The 20,283-nt window shown below is 55.7% G+C and overlaps 1 protein-coding gene across 4 annotated transcripts in view; it reads right to left on the reverse strand.

Annotated features, from left to right (window-relative positions):
* The window catches only part of TTC7A (tetratricopeptide repeat domain 7A), a 117,053-nt gene that overhangs the window by 22,296 nt on the left and 74,474 nt on the right, over positions 1-20,283 (reverse strand). For all 4 annotated transcript variants that reach the window (XM_010984035.3, XM_064494521.1, XM_031466962.2 and 1 more), the window contains 4 exons: positions 19,679-19,751; positions 16,563-16,723; positions 3,239-3,355; positions 268-365 (listed from right to left, as the gene is read on the reverse strand). In XM_010984035.3, the coding sequence (XP_010982337.2) occupies positions 268-365; positions 3,239-3,355; positions 16,563-16,723; positions 19,679-19,751 (449 nt within the window). The remainder of the gene's footprint in view (positions 1-267; positions 366-3,238; positions 3,356-16,562; positions 16,724-19,678; positions 19,752-20,283) is intronic.

The following is a 20,283-nucleotide window of genomic DNA, read 5'->3' on the forward strand; positions in this document are numbered from 1 at the left end:
GGGCTCCACAGCCATCTGTCCACCCCCATCTCTGCATTCTCTTCACCCCCTACACAGGGGGTGGGGTCCCTCCCTTGCCTCCTCCAGCTGCCCACTTCCTGCCCCAGGGCCAGCAGCTGTCCCGCCAAGATCAGCCCTAAAGATGCCTAAGGCCTGTGCTAAACAGGCCCTTGGACAGCAGCCGGCCAGAGGTAGGGTGGGTTTGGTCGGGTGAGGGGAGGGCACCGTGGGCTCACACGGATGACTGCCCACAAGGTACATTCTTACTGGAGTCTGCGTCGTGTGCATCGGGCAGGGTCAAGTGCATGCCACTCTGCTTCTTCAGTGTGAGGCCGTCGCCGAGGCTGCCATCCTTTTCCAGGCCCCTGGAAGACAAGGGAGGGCCAAGGCCTGGTGAGGAGGAGGGCTGGCAGGGAGAATGAGGAATGAGGGAGCCTTACATCAGGCAGGCTCTAGGGCTGAGCCTGAGTTCCAGCTCAAGATCAGAGCCAAAGCCGGGACCACTAGGAAGGAGGGAGAGAAGCAGAGCAGCAGGACAGATCAGAGCTCAGGCCTGGGATTCAAGAATCGGGCTTGCCCCAGAGGCTAAACTGGCATGATGTTACTCCCCCCTCCCTTACAAACACACACATCCTGCTTTGTGCCTGGGGGCCATCAGTCTCCCCGCAGGTCCCTACACTGTCACATTTGTTTCCAAAGCTACACGCTTACTCATGCTGTTGCCACCAAGAATGTTCTCACTGTTTTTCTCAGTCCGCCCCAAACCCCAATCCTTTAGAATCCAGTCCGAGGGCTCTTTATCCATCTAGAGGCCTTGTGTAGCTCCCCTGCCCTCATGCTGCCTTCCCTCCCTGCTCTCCGTCAGTGTGGACCCTGCATCATGTACAGCGAAGATGAAAAACTCTCTCCTATTTCCTCCTCCGAAGTGGGTGAGGCCAGAAGCTGCCCCAGGCCAGAGGGAGGCCTCTCCTAGCTTTCTCTGCCCTGTCAGTGTCTAGCAGAGAGCTGGGCACACAGTAGGCACTGTGGACTGGCTTCCAAGGAAAGCCTGGTTTTGCAGACCAGCCTCCCCCTCCAGCCCAACGCCAAGGGAAGGAAGCCCAGGTGCCACTCCTGCCTCAGGCTCCCCTACCCTGGGCTGGCCCTGGAGGAGCCAGAGGGGAGGACCCTGGGGTGGCAGATAAACAAGCACTGCGATCCTAACACCACCTCCCAACTCCCCAGGTCCCTGCAGCTCCCACACGGCTAGGGAGGCTCCTGTTTTGCCAAGAGTGGGACGTGAGGGAGCCGCCAGCTGAGGGAGGCAGCACAGCTGGGGCACATACAGCCCCCAGGCAGCCCCTGCCCACTGCCAGGAGGAACCGCAGCCCTGAACCTGCTGACTGGGGAAGCTTAGTGGACTGAGGCAGAAAGGGCAGGAGAGGAGGAGGCAGGCCCAGCCAAGGGCCAAAAGCCTCCTCCCTTCAGGGGAGCATGAAGACAATGGCCCCACAAAGAATGCCAGGGCTGGGGTATCCCTGCCATCCTAACTCCGGTTCAACTGGACCTGGGCCTGTGGGTGCCCAGCCATCTTCATGGACATGAGAGGAAACCACCCACAAAAACACAGTGGGTCAGGGCTGGTTCCCTTCCTCTCTCACTCTCTTCCCACTCTCGGGAGGCACCTGCGTGCAGGGACACCGGGGAGACTGAGGGCCGCCCTCCTCAACAGTGTGACCCTCAGCAAAGCCACATAACCTTTCTAGATCTTAGCTCTCTCTTCTAGAAGTTAGCATGGTTATTGTGTGGTGTTAATGAGCATGAGAATGTCAACCTCACAAGGTCACTGTGAGGACTAAATGAGACAATGTGGGCAGGTGCCCAACACGTGCGGCTTGGAGCGGATCCACAGATATTTCTTGCCTTCCAGCCCAGTCCCCGAAGGGGGCTCTCCTAGGGCTCTAGAAATAGCCCATTTCCAGGACCTCTCATCACCTGGTCCTCGGCCCCTACCCTGAAGACCTGGACAGAAGAGAGAGGAGGCAGTCCAAGTTGAGCATTTAGCAAAGACCCAGATGTGCTGGAGGTTCCCCGAAGGAGAGCATCTGAGCAGCGCCGAGGGCCAGCGTGGGCTGGCCCAGGCAGAGCATGGGAAGGAGGCAGACAGAGGAAGGTGGCAGGTGGGGCCGGCTGGGTAGGGCAGGGCAGGCCAGAGCTTCAGGCCTTGATCCTTCACTGCCCTAAACCAGATTTTACAAGCCACAGTTTCTGCTCTGGGGCTCCATGTTTAGAAAGAATGCTACCTGTTCTTAGGAAAGCTAGGTACTGGACCCACCCTCTGGTCCCAACAGTTCGTCTCTAGGTGGCCGGCCAGGCTGAGCCCTGCTCCACCCTGGGTGGGGGAATTGCCTAGAGATTCCCCAGAGATAAGGGTGTGGGTTGTGACTTGAAAAGACCATCCCCCCAAACAAACCCAACGGCCCCAACCCTGAGAGCACCTGGCAGTCCCACAGCTCTGCTGCTGCTTCCAGAGGGGAGGCAAAGGCCAAGCCCTACACGCCAGGAGAGCAGGCTTCAGCTTAGAGGGGTCCCACCAGGACCGCCTGGACAGCAGGCAACCGGCCACCCAGCGAACAGGAGCTCTCTGCCAGCTCTGGGGACAGCTCCTCTCCCCAAAGGGAGCCAGACTGTGCATCTGCCTGATGTGTCACAGCCTGTGAGTGGCAGACAGAGGGGCATCTAAATGCAGGTCCCCCTCACACTGGAGACTGGCCCTCACCCTCACATCACCCAGTTGCCAGGTGGTTCCCCAGTTTCTTTCTGAAAAGTCCCTCACCCCAGAGCCTCCTTCTGGCAGTTTCCACCCACCGGTCCCACTGGGCCCTGGAATCTTCCAGGCCCAAAGGCCTGCAAAGAAAGGGCTGAAGGATGACTTCGGGGCCTCCCCTTGCTGGGATTGCTGGCTGTGTCATCTTCCCAAGGCCTCTGGGGACCACACTCTCGTGGGTGTTTGCATTTTCACAGGGACTCTGGGAGCCCAACAGCCTCTTATAATCCCCAGAGGAATGTCCCTAAAGGTGTGATTTACAGGGCTGTCAAAGGCCCCAGGAGGGTTAGGTCCCATTCTTGTTCATTCTCACCACCCCTACCCACCAGGCATCGTGACCACTCAGCTGTGGGCTGTTGCCGTGGCAACCACTGCCTCCCAGGTCTGTCCTCCACCCTCTGGCAACCCGAGGAACTGTGACCAGCCACTCACCCCAGCTGGGAGAAGCTGTACAGGGTCTGCCACAGCCGCAGCATCTGTCTGCAGGTCACAAGGGCTTCCTCTGGGCCTTTCAGTACCTGCTCCAGCTTCACTTTGGTGAACATCAGGCTGTGGGGAGGGAGAGCAGCAGTCAGAACGCCCCTGAGGGGGCCCCCTGTCCTCTGGCTTTCCTCCCAGGGTGGGACCCCAAAGGATTCTGCCCCACCAGAGCAGCCCACATCTGCAAGCCTCAGAAGGGAGAATGCCCACAAGCAGGGCAGCCTTGGCTGCACCCCTGGATCATGTGCTCTGTGCCTCAGTCTCTCCATCCTCTTTCCCAAAGCACGTGTACTCTTCTGCACTGGTCAGTGTCCACATCGCTCACACATTTGTCCCCTGATCACGTACTCTCCCACCCACCCCCTGAAGCACTGTCCAGGGTGGTTACCGGTCTTGCTTTCTTTGCCCCTCCCCTCCTCAACCTCAGCTCTGCAGCATCCTCATTGAACACAGGGCAATCTTTTCACCTACACGGCCCCTAGGGCCACGATGGGGCCTTGTATACGAGAGACGCAGAAGGAAACTGACTCAAGGAATGAGGCTCAGCAAGGAACTGGTGAAAAGGTCACGAAAGAGCAGAGTTCTGCTCCCACCTTGCTAGCACATGACAGGTGCTCAAATAATATCTCCTAAATTGAACTGCAAACTTTGTTTCCTGACCCTGGATCCATGAGGACAGTCAGGTTTTACATTATCAAAGGATTCTTCAGTGAATAGCCTAAAATAGCTGGTTACCCTTATACATTCACCGGATGAAAGCTACATGAAGTTCTATTCAGTCACCATTTAAGAACACAGTTACTGTGCAAAGGGAGACAGCAACTTCAGAATCTCTTTCAACCCCAAAACCTGAAGTCCTCTGGGGTAAGAATGGTGGGGACGTGGCCCTGAGAGGAGCTGGGAAGACAGGGCTGGTCCTCGCAGGAGGCAGGACCACAGGACTGGCTGATAACTGCCTCCCTTCACCCAGCACACAGCAGAGACCAACAGAAGGCTGGCTCGCCAGGGCCAGGGCGGGGTCTGGATGGGCAGTGGTGCCAAGTGCTAGACCTTTAGTGGTTGAGGAGTCTGGGGTCCTGGGCGGGGGGGGTGGGGGTCAAGGCAGTGGCTATTTACCAACGACTATGGAATTACTGCCGTCTTTTTACCACAGGGACTGCCAGCCACACCGATGCACACCAGCTATCCAGGCAGCCTGCAGAGAACTTGTCCGAGGCGCTGGGTCAAACGAGGCTGGGACTCCTGGTTCTCACTGGGTGGTGAGCAGTGAGGCCCTTTCATTCCTGGTGCTGCTGTTGGGCAAACCTACATGTGTCAGGCCCTGAATTTGACAGCTGCCTGGTGGCTCTGCTGGACCACCTGAGGGTGGCACACAGGCCCTTGTGAAAGCTGAGTTCCGCACGGAGAGAGGGTGCGTCCCCGTGACCGATGCTGCAGCAGGGGGCAGGCCCGTATAGGGAGGCCAGGCCTCCATGTGGACACTCTCCCCTCTGACCTTCCCCCTCAGTCAGGGCCTTGGGCCTCCAGCCTCACAAAGGACTTTGATGGCCTCACTATTCCTTTCTTCTCGCACCATGTTTTTCTCAGATTGTGATTTGCTGGTAGAAAATAAATATGATGAAGTTTACCCTGGTCCTCTTTTCAGAGGACGGGGTTTAAATTCTGGGCAAGTGTTATTTTTCTTCCTCATTTTCCCTCAAAAATGCCATGTGCCTCCTCTGCCTCTGCTCACAGGGTCCTCCCCCATCCCCACATGGCCACGCCTCTCCACTTTCATCCATTCCCCAGAGCCCAACTTTACAACCCACCTCCCCCAGGAAGCCCTCCCAGACTCCCAGGATGCCCTGTGCCTTTCTTAGAACATTCACTAATGAATCGTCCCGCTGGCCTACAAGATCCCGAGGGCAGAAAGCGTGTTCCTCACGGTGTTCCTCATGGGCAGGAACATGGTCTCAGTACCCTAGTGGGAGCTGCTGGGGACACAGGCCCAGCCATCCCCACTCCACTTTTCCAGATTCTCAAAAGGTCCAACGCTCCACAAGTACTAGGAGCCTCTGCTTTAGGAACATGAAGTAGAAGACAATTTCTGCCTTCAAGGTGGTAGGGCTGAAAATGACAAACTGCCCAGAGAATCCAGTGCTGTATTTTAGGATCAGACTCAGTGCAAGGGAAGAACAGATAAGGGGTCTTGCCGGGATTGGTGCTTGATGAAAAGGAGGGTGGGGTGGGATGTGGTTGGGAGTTTGGGGAGGGGAGAGAAGCACGGGGGCGGAGGGGGGCCCTGTGGCTGGAAGGGTAGGTGTTGATGTGAGTAAAAGCCCTTTCCTGGGGACATCCACGCTCAGTCTACTCTTGAGTCTACAGCCAGAACAGCAAAGGCCCCTGGGCAGGGCGACTGGGGGCTGGCTCATGGGACAGTTCCTTGGGAGGACCAGCATTCCCCTGGTCCCAAATCTTCCCAGACACATCTCCTCTTCAGCAAGCCCCTCTCTACCAGGGCTCTTCCTGCTTCTGCTCCCTGCATCCCTGACCACACCGTGTGCCTGGAACAGAAGTGGCCAAAAAAAGCTGAGCTGGCAGTACAGTGACTTCTACCAACGCTGGCTTCTTATCCTCGTGGCTGCTGACATTCCATTAGTGTGAGTGACCCAGAGTGGAATTTCTCAACCCAACCACATCCTTTCTGGGCTGAGGCAAGCACTCCAACTGTCACCCTCTGGTCGGATCCTTCACTCCCAAATCTTGGGAGGTTTCAGACTAGCTCCTGAGATTTCCTTGGTCTTGCTGTTCAGCGCTACCAGAAGAACCTTCCTCAACAAGGAGCCCTGTCCCGACTGTCCATGACATCAATCCAAACACCTTTGTGTGCTACCTTCCATTCCTGCCGCCGCTCCCCGTGACCCTGGGCACCTGCGCGCTGCTCACGAGGTGTCAGCAGCTCCCTGGACTGCAGGACGGGCTCCTGGCCTTATCGGTGCTTTGTTTCACGTTTTCGCCCCTCTGGGGCTCACCCTTCCCTTCTGACATCTGCTCAACTGCTAACCAGATGTCACCCTGACTTTCTGTGTGTCCCCACGGGGGGCTGCACACAGCCCCGTTCCAGGGTGGCCCATACTACGTCGTGGGGATGTGGTCATCCGCACACAGTGAGCACGCCTCTAATGCACCGCTGAACCCTCTCCCACCTGGCAACAGGGGTCAGCAAACAACTCCACTCCTCACCGCTCTTCTAAGACAATCAGACCCCCTCCATCCCATCTGCCAGGATGGGTGGTCCAGTTCTTTAAATAATGGTATGAGAAGGCTGGCAGAGTCCCAGGGTGCCCTGTGGCTGGTGGGGCCCACATAACGGGCCACGGCCTCATCAGAACACTGCGCTTCCTGGGTAGGGCCGTGGGGAGGCCGCTGGCAGCGGGAATGGGGAATAGAGGCGGCAAGCCCAGGCTGCCCACCCGCTTCAACCAGCCCAGCTGCTACCATACCTGTTTTATATGCTAAATGAGTCTAAAATGTGATCTGAAGAAAGGATTCTGAGACTTAAAAAACCTACTATTTTAATCCAACAGTTCCAGCCCTCCTCTGAGAAGTGTGACCACCCTGTCCCTCTTGGAATATTCAGGACAATCTTCAGTTAGCACTTAATTACAACCTCCCTCTCACATTTTTCTTTTTTGCCACAAAGGCTTATGTGTTTAATGATGAAGATAAGCTCGTATCAAGCATTTTCAAATTCAGATACTCTAGAAACAGCTTGTGGCCAGTCCTGACTGTAGATGGTTAAATTACTATTTATCTTGTCCTGTGTCCTGCCAGGTGTCCCCACGTGGATGGTGAGTGCCTGTGGGACAGGGCCCCACCTCCCTCCCCGTCAGCGTCCTCTTTGCTTTCCCAGGGCCTGGCACAGAGCTGAGCACACGGTGTCTGCTTACTACTGTGAAAATGTGCATTGTGACAACCAGCCAGCCATGTCCTGGGTCTCACAATCCAAGTTAAATCAGAGCTGACTTCTGACAGCACCACTTCCCGCTGCTGGGTCCTGGCTAGGAGGCAGGCGAGGAGTCTGCTCACTTGATACCTCAGTAATACACAGCCAACAAGCAGAGTGCTGGCTGATGCCATTTTAAGCTGCCCAGAAACAAAATTTCACAGGACCTGGGGAGGAACAGGGTGTTCTGGACGTGACACGGAGGTGCCTGGCTTCTTGTGACTAGGGGGTCTTTATCCCAGAGGACGGCCACCCAGGCAGAGACAAAAGCACAACAGAGGCACGTCTCTGAGACAGGAAAGCCTGTGATACTGGAATCTAGCAGCCCTCCAAGCTGCTGACAAAAGCTATTCCAGGGAGGAATGGCCACCTTGCTGTCCTGACCCGGCACGGATGTCATTCAGTGGACAGACACTGGCCCCGAAGTGAGAAACCCGAGCCAAAGTCTCAGCTTTGCTGCCGCCCAGCTGGGCTTGTCACAGGTTCCAAACCTGTGAAATAGGAGTGAAGTCTCCCGCCCTGTCTGCCCCAGGGACTCCTGCAGGATGAACTGTGATGACCCAGAGGCAGCAGCTGAGAAACCCACAGCTGTAGTAAGCCCTCAAGCACAGGCCTGACCGAGGCTTCAGGAAGAGATATCTCTAAAAATGCAGGCCCAGCAGACTCCTAAGAGCAGTGTCCAGGCCAGATGCTTCTGCAGGCTCTCAGAAAGCCCCAGAGCTTCGTGGCCTATCCAGCCAGGCTGGTGGTCCTCATAGACCCTGGGACCCAAGATGGGCTTGAGAAAAGAAGAGGATCAGAGAGGATGGACAGACCCACAGCCAACTGCATCAGGGCAAAGCAACCTCAGCTGTGACCCCCTCTTGCAAGCACTCTCTGTTTTTTAAGAGGTAGAATAAACACGGAGGTCTTTTAAGGCCAAATGCCTTTGTCTCCTCGCCACTGCATCTGAAGGCAGATGTGAAAGTGATTATTCTCTCTGGGGAAGGCGAAGGAGCAAGGATCAGTATAAACGCCATGACCTCTGTCCCAGCTGCAGGGGATGCGGGGAGGAGAGTCCTGGGTCCTGGCACTCTCCACAGTCCAGAGGCTGAGGCACGTGTGCCCTGTTGCTAGCAAGAGGCCCGGTGCAGCCACGAGCCCACCCTCTAAGAGACCATGCCCTCCTTGGCTGCCACCAGAGCCTTGGCAGCCCACGCCGGCTACCCTACACCCAGGCTCAGTGCTTTCTCAGCCACCGTCCTCACCACACACCTCATCTACCACTGCTCTGGTCAAGGTGGGGACCTGCCATCTCCAGAGTCACCTGCACAGGTCAGCACTCGGGGCCACAGACAGGCGCTCATGGGACCTAAACAGAACCAGCTCCTGCCAAACTGTGAACTCTCTCAGCCCTGCAGAGTCTGTCTGCTTCTGGGCCAGCACTCTTCCCATGAGGAAGACAGAGACCAGTGAGGTCAGTGTCTTCGTGTGTCACTGCAGGTCTGGTTTTTGCCAATCTTCCTGATCGCTCTGGCCAGGGGCTGGTGATGGAGGTTCCCGGGGGAGGCATGGGTGGGTCTGGCACCTGCCCCTTCTTCTCTCTCTTCCCAGTCCCTGCCTGGCCTGAACTCCTGAGGCAGGATCAGCCTGTTAATTATTTGTCAAAAAGATTAAGACTTGGAGCTGTTCCCATTTGAGGCCAAGACAAATCATTTCTTTCCACTGCTCTGAAGAGGAAATACCTTAGGGTGGGCCTCCTCAGAACTGCGTGAGCATGAGCCTTTCCAAAAACTTGAAAAAAAAAAAGTATTTTGTAAATGGGGGATTTTTGTAACAATGGCTCTGGCTAAGCAAGCACTGTCCTGGGGTCAGAGGTCACCTTGTCCATCTCCCATACCCAGGGCCTCCAATCATCTCCCCCTGCGTCTTGCCCCTGCTCCTCACCCCAGCACCCCACTCTTGGTGGCAGGCGGATGCTGGCAGAGCAGAGTTGGCTGCAGAGAGGGACACGGGCTGTGTGGGTGGCAAGCACAGCAGGTCCACATTTTTACTTCCGTGCTCCTTGAAGGAAGTTCCCTGTAAAATTTACTCAGCATGAGCAATAAACACCTGAACACAGTAACTGCTGTGTACCAGAGGGAGCCACCTCTGGTCCCTGATTCATGCCCCATCAAACAGGAGGATGTCGTGCTGAAACATGGCCTTTGGCATCAGACAATGTGGGTAGACCTCCAGGCCCTGCTGCTTCCTAGCACAAGCTCCTGCCCCTCTGAGCTCTACCGGCTGTCTGTAAAGCAGGGATAGTAATGGCACCACCACAGACAGCTGTCGGAGGACTAAGGGCAGTAGAAGCTGTAAAGGCAGCCAGCCCTGATGCCACCCATCAGGAGAGGCCAGCTGTCACCCTGAGATTGCTCCATCACCACTGGTCTTTTCCACAAGACTCTACACTCAGGCAGGGACCATGTCTTTCCTATGTTTATATACCCAGTGCCTCACCTAATGTCACTTAACAAATCTCGGTCGGGTAACAGAAGAAGGAAGCTGAGTCACAAGGACTGAGGCCTGGAAAGCTGTAGGGTCCCCAGGACCAGGAATCAAGGAAGCAAAGCCGCAGTGCGTCCTGTGGAAACTCTCCGCTCTTCCTGGTCCTGCTGCCCCACCTGTGTGCCCCGCCATTGCCATCGAGGGAGCCCTCCGAGGTGGGGGAGGGGGTGGCAGCAGGTATGGTGAGTGGACCAAAGCAGGTATTTTGTCTTTAAAGGACAGTAATTAGTAATTCCAGCTGATGGCTGTGCTGTGCAGTTTTAATAAAGAGTTCTATTTTTATAGAAAACACATAATTGAGTGGAAAAAGCAGGCTATTCTCTGAGTCAGGCAGACACGCCTCTGGAAAGTATAACTCCTCAGCCACGAAGCCAGAGCCTGTGCACAGCGTGGGGTTCTACAAGAAGTGGGTCTCATTCCGGAAAAACGGATCCAAGTCTGATGACCCAAGTTCAAACTCCAGCTTCCCTTCTTCTAGCCATGTGAGCCCCTGAGAAGTCATTTTAACTTCTCAGAGCATCAGTTTCATATCTGTAAAAGGGGAATGGTAGTATCACTAGCTCGGGGGGATTGCCATGTAGAAACAAAGTACATAAAAGGTCTAGAACTTGCTAGAGGGATCAGTCCACGTGTGCCCTATCGGATATTACTGACCTAGCCCCTGTTAAGTATGGTTGCTTACTCATGTCCTCCCTGCCTCCGTTTCCTCATCTGGAAAGTGGGAGTAACAACAGTTCCTCTACCTCCCAGGGGTTGCTGAGGGGATTAAATAGTTAATGCATGTGAAGTGCTCGGAGAAGAGCCTGGCACAGAGCCAGGGCTGGGTGTCCTGTTATACAAGCTGTTTGCTTCTTGGTGTGTTATACTGCCCACCCACTGCAAAGGGGAGTCCAGCTCTACTTTACGGGCACGGATGCAACTCCTGGGCCCCATCCCAGGGGCAGAAAGGCTTTGTCTCAGGGCTGGGCCACTCCTGCTGGAAACCCGTGGGCCCCAGGCCACAGTGCCTACCTCCAACACGTTCTGATAGCAGGGAGGTCAGGGAGTGAGGATCGGGGAGCAAAGGGCTAAAACCACTGTAAAACAAAGAATTCCTCTTGGAAAAACCCCGCAAATCACCTTTATTTCTTTTCCTTCCTCTTCCCCAAACAAAACAACCTAGATTATCCACCTTCCTATCGGAGGACGCCATCTGACAGCAGGGTCACACGCAGTAAGACCACAGGAGGCTCCCCAGAACAACCAGCGAAGGGAAATGCTGAATGTCAGGCTGGCTTAGTCGATGAGGAACTGACCTTTGGGAAGAGCAGGCCGGTGCCAGTGATTATGCCTGGCTTTACACTTCCCTCAACCACATGGCCTGTGAGTTTACCCCGTGGCTCCTGTCCCCATCAGGGGCTGTGGCAGCCAAAAATGTTTAATGAACTTGGCAAAGTGATAAACTACGTCTGTGCTAATACCTCTGATCCCAGCCCCCTCACTGGAGGGCTGGTATTTTAAGCGTCCTTTTGATCTCCGACAAGTCACTGGGTTTAAGTCAGAGATATTAACAGAAGCCCCAGGACTCTGATCGCTTCTGCTGGGTGGAAGGCACCATTAGAAATTTATCACAATGCAACCTGAGAACAAGGTGAGGAAGGCCAGGTAGAGATCAGAGTGGTGCCCTTGAAGCCAACATTGGCCTTCACCAGACTCAGACTCAGTCAAGGTCTGGCTCCAGCTAACACCTAGTTATCAGCTCAAAACATTATCCAAAACAGCCCAGGTTTCCTGGGGGAGATGCTATGACTGGTTCCATTTGTTTACAACTGGCAAGCTCTGGCTTGTCTAGAGGGCCATACAGTTCCTGCACTGGAGAGCGCCCCCTGGGGCTCTGACATCCTTTCCGCCAGGACTCGCCCAAGTGCCCCAGGACCTGAGCTGGGCAGGGCAGAAACTCCCAAGAGGGGTGGGAGGCGGGCCCTGCCACAGTGGGGAGGGGAAGGGCAAAATGGTTTGCTCTTCTGTCAACAGCCCCAGCCCGATGGCCTGGACTTTCAACAAAACCAGTCTGGCAGGCTGCCAGGCCTGGGGTGGGAGCAGTGACTGACAGACTAGTTATTGGAAAGCTCCCATCATTAGCCCCGGAATGTTGTTTGGTTACTATGGCGACGTTTCCTCCAAGCAGCCTGACTAAAGCACAAGGAATCTGTTACCTAAAACCAGCACCCCACAGAGCCCATGGCTTCAGGAACCAAGCTTATCAGTGGCCTGTTCCCTGTGACCCTCTCCAGCTGGGCCTCCCAGCTGCCTCTCAATCCCAGAATGAGAAGGGACCAGCAAAGGCATCTCTGCACTTGCCATGGGACCTCTTGCATTCCGAGGCCTGGCCTGGCTGGGAACCCATGTCCAAATAGGGAGCCTGCTGCCCCCTTGAGGCCCCCTGCAAGCTGGCCAGCAACAGCCTGGCCAGCACATGTGTCCAGGGCTTAGTCGGAAGCCCTCCGGAAGGAAGCTGCTTGGGCGTCTGGTTCCCACTGTGCCAGGTTCACACTGTCCCTGCAGGGCCATCAGTCTCTGTCTCATCACATTTCTGCCTTTTTAAACTTGAGCTCCATTAACTAAAGGTCACCCCAACAGCACAGAAATCAAGATCCTCTTTGCTTTGCTGTCTAATCCGTGAATTCAGGAGGATTTTTAAGTCAACTCCACGAAAGCTGGGTTTTTCTCTAGGAGTCTTGAGACTGCCCAGAAGAATGGTGATCTCTTGTGCAGCTAAGGAGCTTAAACACGTTTTCACAGCTTCCCCTGCCCTCGTGCACAGGATGCCCGAGGCCCACCATGTGCACTGCCCCTGTCAGGTCCCACGTTATGGTCTTCTGCTGTTTGTGGGCGCCTTCCAGACCCCCTATACTGCTGTCCTTGAATGCAGTTGTAAACCAGCTGTGAAATCTTTTCTTGTCTGAGTCTCACAATAGACCTAGGAGGCAGAGGGAGGCAGGACAGATGTCACTCTCTCAGCAGAAGAGAAAACGGAGGCACAGGAAGGAGGAGCAAGCTGCTGGAGGTAGCACAGGTAAGTGACAGGCAGGGACCTACTATGGCCCCCACATGGGGACAAGCTCACCAGGAAAGCATCCCACCAGCATCCCCCCTGTGCCAGGCCTCCTCCAACCCCGACACTGGCCCGCCGCCCTCTCCTTCACTAAGGCAGCCTCTGCAGAAGGGAAGAGTCTCTACAAGGTCTCAGCCACTGGGGCAGCTGTCGGCAAGGCGCTGGGTGGCAGACAGACCCAGACCAGCAGCCTTTAAGTGCCCAAAATACAGACCTTGTTGGGGATGCCAAGGTCAGGGTGAAGGGGGTTGGGTTTTTTTGCTTAGGTGCAGTGATATTTATTGAATCAAAGGTTTAATGAACTGCCGTGGCAACAGCTGGAGCCACACACAGTCTGTTCCCAAAGCAGGGAGCAGCTGGAGAAGCAGGAGGCAGTTTCAGTTGAAGAGCAATGACATTCTTCAGTGATCCCTGACCGGTAATGGACTCAGTGACATTTCCTGCTAATCCCTGGGTTTCATCCATGGGGAAAAGTATTGACTTATTTGCAACTGTGAGCTGTGCTCACACCCTAGGGTCACTACACAGTGCTATGTAGCAGGTGGATTTTCCACCCCCACACGCAACTCTATTAATATGTATATGTATTTTTTTTTGAAGGTGATTTTTTTTTGCTTAAGACAACAGAAGTGTGTTCTCTCACAGTTCTGGAAGCCAGAAGCCCCCGATATTTTTACTGGCTAGTTTTGCAGCCTTGAAGAGCTGGCTCAGATCAGAACAGAGCTCCGCATGGTCGTGGAGGTGAGGGGCTCGCAGTGGCTCAGAGATAAAGACCCTGCTACTGCTTCTCTCTCCCTGCCACCCCTAGACAGGCAGACTTCACACAGTGAGGCACCACTGGGGAATGGGATGCTCTGGTTCCCAAATGCTCCACAGGAGGCCTCTCTGCAGTGGCAGAGAAACACAGGAACCCCAAGGAGACCTCTGGGGATGGGACTCAAATGTTGTCCTTCCCTGGGTTGTGACCCCAGGCCCCAAGAGCTGTTGAGACCCCTTCAGTGGCTCTGTGGGGCTGGACTGGGGAGTGCTATTCCCACAGCAGAGGCTGCCCCTGTAGAAGGCTCCTGCCTACAGAACTAGGGACACAGAGTGGCAGTTATCCTACACACTGACCAGCAGCACAATCTGCACCTGGGCCTCCCACCTTTCTTGGGTGTAGGACCCCTCTGAGGCTCTGCTGAAAGCCATTTCCATGGATGCAGGCACACAGGTGCAAATGTCATAGCTCCGGGCCAGGCATTCCTGGAAGCCCAGAAGTCCACCCACAGGCCTGCTAGGGGGTCACTAACCTCACAGCAAGGACCACTTCCCCCACATCCCCATGAAGATGCTTTGGTGAGTGAAGCATTTCCTGGTGAAGGAGTTGGCACCAGAATGAGGAGGGAAGAAAGGTCGGGTGGGGAGTGCATTTGGGAGAAGACGGAGAAGACACTCCCACACCAGCCCAAGAGCCCGGGAGGAGGGGGAAAGACAGCGGGAGGCAGGCGGTACCCCTCAGGCTGGGCTGGGAGGCGCTGCCCCCACGTACCAGACAAACCCCACTCCCACCGTGCCTCACAGAGCGTGGGCTCAAGCAGACTGTGAGAAAGTGGTGTCAGCCTCCCCACATCAGGCCAGGGATATGATTCTGCCAGTAGGAAGTACGCAGCCCAGAAGTTAGGAAGAGACGTGGCACAGTCAGATGGGAGATGCCGGACTGGGAGCCTCCTCCACTGGGATGGGGTTGGAGTGGGGCCGGGGGGCAGCGTGTGGACCCCCTTGCCTGGCTCCCATGGGGCAGCTCTATTCCATCTGCTTACGTCTCCATTTACTGATAAGATTTCACTCGGAAAAAGGACTTGCTGAAAAATGACGTCTGATGCCTGGCCTAGCCTCTCATTTCTTCTGTGACACACACTCTGACCCCCTCCCCACTCTAGGATTCTAACCCTTTTTTGGTGACAGTTTCTCTTTCTACAGAAGCCTAAGTGACAATACATACACACATGCCCACACAAAGCCAGAGGCAGCATGAGAACGGAGCTTTGGAAAGTCAGGTAACTGGTACGGGAAGAAGAGAACCTTTGTCCTTCGTGTATTTTCATAAAAGCAAAAAATAAATTTCTACACAGTAAGTCTCACTGTATTGTACTTGGGATTAATGAGACAAGGTAACTAATCCCTCATCCACACACACTGTTTTATCCATGTTGAGCATTCCCTAAGCTACCTATCTTTTAAAGTGAACTGATTTCGATTTTAATAATCTTTCAAGTACAGGGTTGAGGCCAAGAGCCAGGGCTGTCTCCCGAACACAAAGAACTGGCTATGTGGCGCCCGCCACGCACTGCCTCTGCTTACACCTGGCCGTGAGCAGCTGGCACCCACCTGGGCCAGGTCAGTGGGTCAGAAGTCAGGGTGCTGCGAGCCGGCAGTCAGTCTGGATGAGGGTAAGCAGCGTTGATCTGCAGGATGAACACCTGCCCTTGGCCTTTTACCCCCGGGGCTCCCTCTTCAGCAGGACACACTGGGGAGCTTACAGTTAGGACGCTGTCACTCCCAAAGCACCTTGCCTGAGCCTTGACAGGCAGGAAGCCATCCCCAGCAAAACTCACAAGCACAGCCATGGAGGCGTCCTCTTAAGGAGGCCAAAAGTGCGGGGAAGCCTGAGCCTTGGCCTCAGGGTCAGCGCCGCCCCTGCTGGGCAGGATGCACAGAGAGACTCCTGGGCTCTCCTCCCTGGGCCGGGCGGCCTGCAGCTTCCCTCCATCACCGATTACGTCTGTGGCTCCCACCAGTTTCCCTAATTCTTTGTGAACCTGCTTCTGCTGCTAGCATGAGTCACCTCCCTGGGTACCAGCACTGCGCTCCCTCCTGCTGTCCAAAGCAGGAAAGCCTTTGACTGGTTCTAAATGGCCCTCCTTCAGACCCTAAGGTGGGGCACAGTGGGAGTGGGAGCGCTTGTGGCCCCACATCCTGGGATCACAGGATTCAGAGAAACTAAGTCTATTACCCCTAGTATCACCTGCCCGGGGGAGGAGGGCAGAAATCCCTCTCATTCCCTGTCACCAAGCAGTGCACCCTCCTGCCACAGCTGGCCCAGTGAGGCTCCTGTTCCCCAGTGTCCTGGGTGGGTGGCAGTAGGTCCTCTGTGTATAGTCCTGCTCCAAGCACCACTGTGTGGGCCAAGTGCAGCGTGAACCCTGCTCCACACAGAGACTGAGGGAGAGGCCAGGACTATCTTGAAGGAAGTTAACCCCTTCCCCCCACCTGCCCATGGCCTGCCCGGCCATAGGAGGATGGGTCACTTGCCTCCACCTGTGCAGCCAGTGTTAGATCCCATCCTTGGCTGGTTGTGCCAGGGTTATGATTAGGTTCCACAATTTAGTGTCCCCATGAGGCTCAAATGAGGAGCCCAGGGTGGGATGGAACATGTACTGGAGCACAGTTTCCTCAGTGGTTCACACAGTTACTGCAGAGAGCGCCCCACTCCCTACATGGCCCCTCCTGGCATAGAAAGGAATGCCAGTGCCACGCTCTGACCCCACCAGTCCTCGCCCCACTCTGGCTCTCCAGCCAGGGAGTGTGCCTGCAGTGGGTGCTCCATCAGTGTGTGCTGGCTGGCGACGTGGCAAGGCGGGGTGTGCACAGCCAGCCCCCCAGCCCAGCAGGGTCCACAGGGAACTCACCTGAAGTTCTCTGGATACTCGGCAATGGCCATGTTGATGACGTCCAGGGCATGCTGGTAGTGCTTCTGGGCGGAGAAGAGGAGTGCCAGCAGGTGAAGGGCGTTGGCGTCATCCTTGCACACTTTCAGGGCCTCCTGCAGCTGCTCCATGGCGCTGGAGATCTGCCAGAGAAAGCTGCCAGCTTAGCGACCTTCCCCAAGGCCTGTGCCTCTCCCCGGGGCTGTGGGGCCATGAGCCAAGCAACCAGGGCACGGCACACTCAAGTGAGACCCTGGGCACTGGGGCTCAGGTGAGAAAATACACCCTCAAATAACACGCTGGAAGGGTCTGCTGCCCCAGGGCAGGCCCGGGAAGCCGGCGCTATTCCCTAAACTGGAGGAGCGGGGGCTAAAAGGACAGGGCACCCAGCCCGTTAGCTACACATTTTTGCTCTGCACCTGTCCATGCAGTGATGGGGTGACAGATAAATGCCACCTCCTACTCAGAGGCTCACAGTGGCAAGAGCTTAGGTTCCTGGGTCAGAAGGAGCATGGATCCCAGATCTGCCACTTCCTAGCTGGCACCCAGGACAGAGGACTTCACCTTTCTGAGCTGCAGTTCTTATGCTGCAAAATGACAGTCGCTGAGAGGGTGAGACAGGTAGAATTGTCTTGAGTACCAAATGTGTTTGAAAATGTGAGTTTCTGTCTTCAAGCCTCCAAAACTCAGGCAACTAACGAACAGGTAAGATTCTTCTTTCCAGTCTCAAGGGATGTGTTCTCTCAGGTGCTCAGGCCCGAGGATCGTGTCAGCTCCTGTGACTCTATCCACACAGGGCCCTGTCCTCCTAGGAGCATCCAGAGTCTTTCTCAGAAAGTCTTGCTCCTTACCAATCCTTGGTCTCCATTCTCCAATGCTCCTTGAGGGGCCTACAGTGCAGGTAGGCTGGGGCTTGGCCACTGCCTGGTCTCCATCTGGCCTCTGTACTGGCTGTGGGCACTAATGCCAGGCCCAGAGTCCTCCCATGGGGAAAGGTCAAGGGAAGTAAAGGAGGAAGCCAGGGTCATTATGGGCCAACAGCTCGCCTTGCCCGAGTCTCCCCAAGGCTACTCCTGCCCTGGTGATTCTCCAGAGTGGACCCCATCATCCTGGGCTGCATGTCCAAATCAGCAGCCGTGCATGCTCTGGGCAGGATGGGCTGGAGGGCCTCAGAGACCTAAGCTGGCAGGACTGGCTTAGAATTCATTTAGAAGCCCTCACCCTCCTGAGGCTACCAACTTCTGGGGTCCTCAAGGAAACTGGGTACCAGGTTCCACTGGCCTGGCCTAGCCATCTCTCTGGGAGGACAGATGCCATTCATCAGAGGTGGCTGAATAATTAAAGATATTTAAAAATGTATCACCAGAGGTTTATCAGGAACTTGTCTGGCAAGCAAAGCACTGGCTCTTTTACAGAGGCTAAAAATAAAGTGGTCTCAAGTATCTCTGTGTCCATACTCCTGGGAGCACCAGAGCAGACTGATGTTTCTAGGGAGACAGGCAGAGAGGTACCAAGTGCCTCCTCCAGGACCTGGAAGTCAGCAGCCAGGGGCACAGTGGGACAGGGGCTGGGACAGGCAGTGGCAGCCTGGAGGCAGAGGAGGGATGGAGCGACTGGGGAGAGGTATGGCATGACCATGGGGAGGGATGGGTGCAAGAGGAAAGGAGAGAAGCAATGAATGGCTGAGGGAAGGTCAACAGGGCTGCTGGGGGAAAATGGTTGAGACAGGAGGACCTGGAGAGGGAGAGAGCGTGACTCACGAAGAGACACGTCAGGGCAGGGCGGACATGGGCACTGGGTTCAGGTGTGGGGCAAGAGGGAAGGGGTCCCACAGTAAAGGGGCAGGGAGGGGACGAGCCAGGCTGACACAGGGCTTGAGGGAAAGGTGAAGCAGACAGTAAGGTGAACAGTTTGGGGGACCACAGTTCCCCGAACTACCTAATGACCAGACCAGGGGCCAGAAGCTGACACCAACAAGTAAAACCAATAGCCAGGCCGGTGGACAAGGTTCCAAGTGCCCTGTTTCCAAATGCGACAGGGGAATAAGATACTTAGAGCCACGTGGGGTTTCTTAACTGGGTCAGAGTGGACTCTGGAGCAGACACTGTGCTGGCCTGGCCAGTTTCCAGTTCCTGAGCACAGGAAAGTCAGCACCTCAGGTGTAAAACAGGGCCAATGGCGCCCTCGTCGTCAGATGCAGGGCTCCCCCAGGCCAGTGTGTGGCGCAGCAGCACCTCGTTAGCTGGGCTGCCTGTACCCTGACCACAAGTAGATGGGGGCTCTGGTGACTCCTCTCGCACAGTCTGGAGCCCACCCCGGGTCCATGCTGGCTTGTTTGCTGTCCCCAAGCAGTCCAGGGTCCACACTCACCAGGTCAAGGCCACTGAGAGGTCTTGCTTTACAGGCCAGGTGTGTGCACAAACCACCAGCCTGAGAGGCCGAGCACATGTGACATCAGCAATTTGGAAGAGCCTGGGGGATGGGAGCCCTTGCTCTTTTCTGAAAGGCAACCTGCTGGGTGGTGATTGCCTGGTCCCACAAACTGACAACTCAGCTGCTCAGCTTGGGAAGGATGCAGGTCGGCCTGGAGAACCATGGGTAGCCCCAGTGGGGCAAAGGTGGTCAGAGAATGGGAGGCTCCCATCAGGCCCCAGAGGCCGAGCCTGATGTTGGCATCCACAGGGTCAGGGAAAAGCTTTGGGTCATGCAGAAACAGCTCCATGTACCAATCACTCTGCTCCCCCAGACCCCTGGGGAAAGCTCAGCAGAAGGCAAGGATGCAAACAGATGTTTATCGTGGTCACCTGTCAACTTTTCATGTCATGTCTCAACTGACATGTTGTAGGCAGACTGAGAGCAGAGAACAACCCCCTCCCATGTGCCCACCATGGGTAGGGGCTTTACCACACTAGCTGACTTAAGCCTTAATTCTTACTAGATCCCTGTGAGGTGGAGTATGAATGCTCACATAACAGATAAGGAAATAGAAGCTCAGAGAGGTCAAGTCACTTGCAAAGGGTCACACAGCTGGTAAAAGCAGTGGGGCTAGGAGATCAGCAGCCCCAGGGACTCGTGTGTTAGGAATTCTGAGGACCCACCTGGCGGACAAGGGCCAGCTGCAGGGACACGTAGAGGATGACCTGGGGGTCGCCAGGAGCCAGCTGCCGGGCTCTGAATGGGGAAAGGGAGCAGCAAGTCAGTTACCAAGGATTGATCAACCAGTGAGTGATGGGGGCTTCCAGCATGCCAGCCCGTGCTGGGCACCAAGGGGCAAAATGTCAGGGATTCCGCCCACCCCTGCTTTGAAGGGTGCCCAGCAGATGACGGCTGGGGCAGAACGCATCAGGGCAGCCCACGGCAGGGGGCAATGGGCTCCAAGAGGGCTGGCTCTGGCTGAGGTGGGGGTTGTCTGGGAGAGTAGGACTAAGGGTGGGGAAGCCCCTCTCCTCTGGCCTGGCTCTGGCCTGTACAGAGCCTGGAGCCTGCCCGCTCCACTGTGGGACAGGAGAGAACACCCCTGAGAGAACACGGAGGGGCTGGGAACAGCCTCTGCGAAAGAAGCGCGGGAATGACAAGCTGGTGGGAGAAGGGAGGAAATGTCCTCTGGCCCTGGGAGCTTAGTAGGAGTTGGCTGGGATAGGACTTTCCTACCTCACTGGGTCTGAGAACAAACTGCCTGAGAGGGGAGCTGGATGCTCCAAGG

The sequence above is a fragment of the Camelus dromedarius genome, chromosome 15 (assembly GCF_036321535.1).
Source record: "Camelus dromedarius isolate mCamDro1 chromosome 15, mCamDro1.pat, whole genome shotgun sequence".
Taxonomy (NCBI): domain Eukaryota; kingdom Metazoa; phylum Chordata; class Mammalia; order Artiodactyla; family Camelidae; genus Camelus; species Camelus dromedarius.